The sequence below is a fragment of the Tupaia chinensis genome, unplaced genomic scaffold (assembly GCF_000334495.1).
Source record: "Tupaia chinensis unplaced genomic scaffold, TupChi_1.0 Scaffold140086_1, whole genome shotgun sequence".
Taxonomy (NCBI): Eukaryota; Metazoa; Chordata; class Mammalia; order Scandentia; family Tupaiidae; genus Tupaia; species Tupaia belangeri.
The window spans coordinates 688,947-695,662 of NW_006199965.1; the positions used below are offsets into that span (position 1 = coordinate 688,947).

At 53.2% G+C, this 6,716-nt stretch overlaps 1 protein-coding gene across 2 annotated transcripts in view; it reads right to left on the reverse strand.

Annotated features, from left to right (window-relative positions):
* Positions 1–4,759, reverse strand: part of SDCBP2 (syndecan binding protein 2) — a 16,546-nt gene extending 11,787 nt beyond the window's left edge. The window contains exons 1-2 of one of the 2 annotated variants that reach the window (XM_006162495.2): positions 4,176–4,759; positions 188–260 (exon numbers count right to left, since the gene is read on the reverse strand). In XM_006162495.2, coding sequence (XP_006162557.1) covers positions 188–260; positions 4,176–4,258 — 156 coding nt within the window. In that variant the 5' untranslated portion in view covers positions 4,259–4,759. The remainder of the gene's footprint in view (positions 1–187; positions 261–4,175) is intronic. The other variant, XM_006162497.2, reaches the window with a different exon arrangement.
* Positions 4,760–6,716: the final 1,957 nt, after the last annotated feature.

Sequence of the window (6,716 nt, forward strand, 5' to 3'; positions counted from 1 at the left end):
AGCCCCGTTGGCCTCAGCCTCTGGACACCTTTTCTGCCCAGCAGGCCCTGCAGTGGGGGACTTGCACTCCCTGGGGCTACAAGGAGTGCCCAAGGGCTCCCAACACCCAGCCCCTTCCCAGGCAAGCCTCCTTAGTTACCCTGGGATAACCCAGGAGGGAGCCCAGGCTAACGGGGCTGTGGCTTACCTGAACGGCCTGGTCCACCTTCAGGTCCTCCAGAGACGGGTACAGGGCGGACATGGCTGCTCCTTGGCACACCCTGAAGAATACAGAGCAGGAGGAGGGATGGGGATGCAGCTTGTGACCTCTTGAGGCGAGGCACGGGCATCCACTTCCTGCCCACATGTGCCACTCAGCACGCTCAGAGGAGAGGGAGATGTCAGGAGGCTGCACTTCCCCAGGTCCGAGATGGAGAGCTGGGAGCGGGCGTTTGAACCAGGCTGTTGGGTCCCCAACCCTGTGGTCTCTGCAAAATTCTATCCCATCATGTTCAACAGACTCTGGGATTTAGAACTCAGGCCCGGGGACTACCCTGGTTGGTTAGGAAAGGCAGGATTAAGGGCCACATTCTCCCCGCCATGTTCCTAAGGTCAGATGGGCTAATGAGGCCTGATTGCTCAGACCTAAACTCAGCACAGCAGATAAATCCTGGGTGCCTGCTGCGTAGCAGGCCTTGGGGGTGTGCACAGTGTCACCCACAGTCAGTGGGACAGAATTAATAGTAAAACAGAAAGGCAGCGGGACACTTCAGGTTCCTGGCTCAGCCCACCACCAGTGTACGTCTGGGCATTTGGGCTCTACTGGATACCTACTAAACACCTTCTACTTGCCCCAGGAGAGAATCGGCAGGGCCTCCAAGCTCGGCACCCACAGAAATTCAAAGGAGTGACTACCTCTTGAGAAATGCTTTACTTCCTTCCTAGGCGAAATACCGGGAGTGGGTAGTTCGTCTCCTGGATTCTCTTATTTTTGTTGATCTATTCCATGAATGAGAGACACAGAGGCAGAGAGACAGCATCCCTGACCAGGTCTTGACACCACGATCTACCTCCAGCCACAGCCAGCCCAGATCATGGGCACGCATGTGCCCAGTGCACTCGGGGAGGCCTCTGGCTGTGAACTGACCACCTTCTCATGGGATCTGTCTCATAGGGTGTTGCATTTTATTCCTGTGTGGGTCCCCTATCTTTATCCACCGATCACTGGCCTTTGCTGGGGTGCTCCACTCCAACTGGATGCCCCATCCTACCTCCTGTGTCCCTCAGCTCCTGCTGGGCAGACCTCTGGATCTCAGGCAATGAGGTCACCATCCCTCCCATGCAGGCCCTGAGCTCCAGGCTAGCCTCCCACCTTGGACTCATCAACTGGCCTCAGGCTGTCTTCTCCTCTGTCTTCCCTGATGTCAAAGTCTGCCCTGTTCACCCCACAGACACACCAAGAAAGGAACGCCAGGTGGTAACTCAGGGCTCGAGTGAGAAAGGAACGTGACTCCAGATCCCAGGACTAGATCTGCTGGTCACATCCCTAAGTGACCCACAGGGACAAGGACATCCTCCTCTATCACTGCTCCTTCTCTTCCCTCTGCACCTGGTGCCTTGACCTCTGCGGTATCCTTGACCCCACCCATAGCTGCACCTCACATACTATGCAGGCCTCTATCATCTCCCTGGCCCTCCCCAGGTGCCACCATGCCCCCCAAAGAGGTCACTGCCTCCTCTGCTGCTGCAGTGAACTCCAGGGCACCCTAGTCCCCACAACTCTCTTATGTCTCTTAGACCACTTAGTATCACCAAAATCACTTTACTCACTGGCTCAAGTTCCAATAGACATTTGTTTGCAACCCCTGCTTAATCCTCCAGTCTCATCCTCGCCATGTGTCCATCCTTCAACCCCCACTTTCAGGTCCACAATCAACTACTTTCAAGAGATCCTTAAGTGAATCCTAATAAGTTTCAAGTCTATTAACTCTTCTTGCGGGAAGCCTGCCTTGATCTGTGCTCCACTCTGGCCCCTTCTCCATGTTTTATTCCCACTGACCATTTACTGCTCCTGGAGTTTGCTTTTGTTCATCCACTTAACATCAGATTGGGAGTTCCAAGACGGAGGGAACTGGGCTTGCTCATTTGCTGTGCAACGTCTAACCCCTGGCACGGGGGCTATCTGGATAATGCCATCAGAAGCAAAGCTTTCTTCCCGGGCTTCCGCCTGTCTCCTTGTAAAGCAATGCTCTGGTATTTCAGAACACCCACCTTCCTGGGATGGAAACAAAGACCTGAGGCCCCAAATGTGTTTCGTTTGTCTTTCACAGTCTTGTGTTATAAACTTGCATTAATGCCTACATTTAAAAATGGAAACTCTTATTTTCTAACTTGTATTGGAAACAAAATGGTAATATCTGGCAAAGACAAGTCCAGGACTCGTGTGTGGCAATGCTTGGCCAGGGCTCAGTTGCAGCCTGTGTCTTAGATGGGACTGCATGTGCTTCCCTTTTAGTTTTTATTTATTTAATTAATTTTTTGGTCATAGGGCACATGCACTTGTCAGAGAGAAAAAGAAACAAAGAGAGTGAGAGGGAAAATGAGAAATCATTCCCCCAGGGGGATGGCCAAGCTGCCTTCTCCTCCATTCTCCTATCAGGATTTTGGGCGCACACGCACATACACCTGGTGTGAGTTTCAAGCTGCTGGGTCCAGGACTCGAACGGTGGTCAATCATGTGGGAGTCCAATGCCTTAACCACTGTGTCACCTGCTGACCCGCATGTGCTTTCCTATTTCCATCCAGCCCTTTGCTGGTGTCATTGCTGGCTTGGTTCCTGGTTCCAGATCTTTGCCCTAACCAGCCTTTGGGGCAGAAATGACCATTCCAAGAGGATGGAAATTTCCCAGGGGGAGAGGGAATCTGGCTCTGACTCCCTGCAGACCAGCCAGAGAAGAACCCCTCATCTCTGGCCTTCCCCACTGTGCACACCCTGGGAAATTAGTCCTCGGTGGTTACCCATCTCCCAAAAACATGCCGTGCCACTAGGATCATATATGAACAGCAGATGTGAACGTAAGAGGCAGTCCCCGCCCCGCTTTTACTAACATTCAAGCAGCGGAGCAGTTACATTTATGACAGCTATCCTCCCGGAGAGCAGACAATGTGAGGTTCATTTCCCAGACATTGCTCCTCGGATGGGACCAATCAACACTTTCTCCATGACTGGGACTCTCTTTGGGTCCCAACTTAGTGTCAGATCTGGGGAAGTGAGGGACAAGTGTTCCTCTGCCTTGTAGCAGGCCACGGGGGAAGGGCTACCTGCTTTGTGCTTCCTTCGATCATCCGGCCATTCACCCAAAACCCCTGAGCATCTGCTGTGTGCCAGGCCCCCGGACCTGTTTGTCCATGCTGGCCCCTCAGCTTGGCACACCTCCCTGTGTGGTGCTCCTTCAGGACTCAATTCCAGTGCTACTTCCCTGGCTGGCTTTTCCGGGCCATTCGATACCTTGCCACTGGCCGTGTCTTCTTTCATTCTGCAGCCCTGGCCTGTACTGTCCATACTGTCAAGCTATTTGGCATATTTTGATTGCTGTCTGGACATCTTCTCACACTGGACCCCACTGCACAAGGGAAGGGACCATGTCCTGTCCAGCACGTGTTACCCTCTTACCCAGCACAGTCCCCAACGTATGTATGCTGGCCACCATTGTTTCACTGAATAAGTCAGTGGTTCTCCAAGGAACAGACTGGAAATCTGCACGGGTATTTTTGGGTGTCACAAGACTAAGAGATCTCCACTAGCATTTAGAAGTTGGGGTAGAGGGGGTTGTGCAAGGATATGGATATTTGTAATGGACAAGACAGTTTAGAACAATAAATTGTCCTCTGTCCTACACAATTTTCAAATGTCCTGCCTAACCTTCACATAGGAAAAAAAAAAAAGTCTATGTACGCCAGCTGCAGTGGTAACAATGTGTCGCCATGCTGAAGCTCCACAGGAAGGTACTGGGTTTGCAACCCGAGGCCTCCCTGTACACAACTGGCAGGCCTGGTGCCTGTGTTCCCGTGATCCTGCTAGCCAAGGCTGTGAAGACCTGTCGGAGGTGCTGCTGTCTCTCTTTCTCATGGAAGAAGTAAATCAATACGCCTTTGTTCTTTGGCTTTAATATACACTAGATTATCTAGAAACGCACATGCCAGGTTGACTTGGGAAGCGTACTTTGTCTTGGTCACCGTTTTGCAACGTCACCACCACAGCATGCTCCTGTCTGCACATGTAGCTGTCAGAACGACTCCGCTTGTAGATAAAGTGTATTTAGCCTTTGAGCAAGATGTCAAATAAAAACCGCTGGCAAAATCCATGTTAATATTATCTTCCATGGACTCTCCTTTTTCTCATTGTTAGATACATGCACAATCGGGTGTGATCCAGCCTGAGCGTGGATGACGTAAAATGTGCATTCCTGTATTATATAAATTACTTTCATTTCTCCATAAAGAAAGGCAGGACATCTTATTGATTTTTACAGCCAAGGGCTGTAGCCTCAGGAGGAATGTGCCCTTCCTCGGCCTCAATTTCTCGCTCAGGGAGATGCCGAGAACCAGGTGCAGAGTCCACGGACTCGGGCACGGGGGAGGCCCAACGATGCCTAGGGCCTGTCCGCACACCTTGGCCTCAGTTTCTCTGTCACACCGGTCAACGATGGCCAAACGACCCCTACTCCCACGGAGTCCGGTCTCTCCTAACCAGCTGGAGGCGACATCTCCCGGTTGCTATGGGCACAGCGCCTGCGCAGAGACCTAGGAATCAGCGGCATCTAAAGCGCATGCGTCTCGCCCATCCAGTCCGGCGAGCGTCTACCGGTGGTCCCCAGGATGCCCTGCGGGCGCGGAGCGACAAAAGGCAACCTCGTCGCCTCGTTAGTAGTTGTCCGGGTGGGTTCCCAGAGTCCGCCCGGCCTCGTGCTTTCCCCAGGCGCCCGTGGCTGGTGCCGGCATTCGCAAAAAGAGCCCAGGTAAAGCAGCCGAGTGAGGGTTGGGGAGGCCGGCGGCCCCGCGGCCCCTCCGCCGGGCTGCAGGCTACGTGGAAGGGGAGTGTCCCCTGTCTTCCACGGCCTGGCCTCTGAGCGCCATCTGTGGCCTCCGAAGGAGGAGAACCGTTGAGCCGCCCCTCCGGATCGAGGGCAGCGGAGGGAGAAGAGGGGAGGAGAGCGGCGGAGTACACACGCGGCGTCTCCACTGCCTCGCACCCTTTGGTTACCGAACCAGCGACTAGTCCGAGTATTTCCCACCCACTGGACGTCAGCCCTCCTCCCCCGTCCCCACCCCACCCCGAGTTTCTTGCCTGGCCCTGACTCCTGACGGGTACTGAGTTGGACGCCTGCCTCGCAGGTTCACGCCGTGGCCCACCTACCAGTGACCGAGTGAGTGGGCCCCGGGAACAGGGACTTGCACTTGGCCTGGCAGGCCTCCACAGCTACAGCAGACCTACTGACCCCCGTTAGAAGGGGCTTTGGCAGTTGTGTCTGTGCAGGAGAAAGGCTAGGGCAACCAAGAAAGTCCCCTGAAGAAGGAAAAGCCTGAGTGGACCATGATGGGTGGAGGTTGGAGCAGGTGGGAGGACTGTGCCTCTCCAGGGATAGGGAGGCCCAGTCTGAGAGTCCATTTGCCTTTGGATCTTTTTCTTTTTTATGAAAGAGGTTTTTGCCTTAGGGCACCTGCACTGGGGGGTGAGGGTAGGTGAGGGGGTAGTAGGGAGGTTGAGGCAGAGACAGACAGTGAAAGGGAAAGTGAGAAATTAGCCACTTCTCTGGTAATCTTGGGGACGTACACACAGCAGGCACACATACCGGGCATGATTTTCAAGCCACTGGGTCTGGGACTCCATCTGCTGTCGACCATGTAACTGCTATGCCATCTGCTGGATCTTTTTAATTTCTGCATGCTGTCCAAACTGGATTCACTTTTCCCCTGCCGGGCTGCAATTCTGCAGCCCCCTACCGGGTCTACCCATGGGCTAAGCCATCAATCTGGGAGTTACCCTCACCTCCTGCCATTATTTGCTTTTAAAGCTATTCCCAGCTCTTGCCCTGAAAATAAATCTTGAACTTCAACCTGGCATTCAGATTTCCATGACCTGACTCGTGGGAATGCCTCCAATCACACCCCCTCACTCTTCCACACTCAATGAATGCATTTCATTCATTCTAAACAACTTGCTGGTGGTAAGGCTCAACCTGCTTGCTCATGCTGCCATGCTTTGGCAGGTGCCTCTGTGTCTTGGATACCATACAAGCCTTCTCCCTCCCTCATTCATTTGGTGACCTCTTCCTCTTTCAGTTCTAAACCTCCAAAATCCCCACACCCACACATACCCAGGAGATTGGCAAGCCTCCCTTCCCTAGGCCACAGCATCCCACAGAGTCACCCATTCATCACTCATTCCACAGATGCTTAATTATTAAACACCTACTGTGAGCAAAGCCTTCTGCATTTCCTGGGTTGGATTTCCACTGCGCTGCTGTATTTGTTTGCCTGTCTCCCTCTTCCCCAGTGCTGAAGTGCTGAGCACAGTGCCTGGCACACAGCAGGTGTCCAGTTACTGTTTCTTAGAGGAGTGGAAGAGCAGACCCAGAGGGAAGAGAAAGCCTGAAGACCTGAACATACAGCCTTCCCAACACCACTGTAGGTAGAAAGTCCTTTGGAGAATAGGACTGCTAGGGACCTAGAAAGGG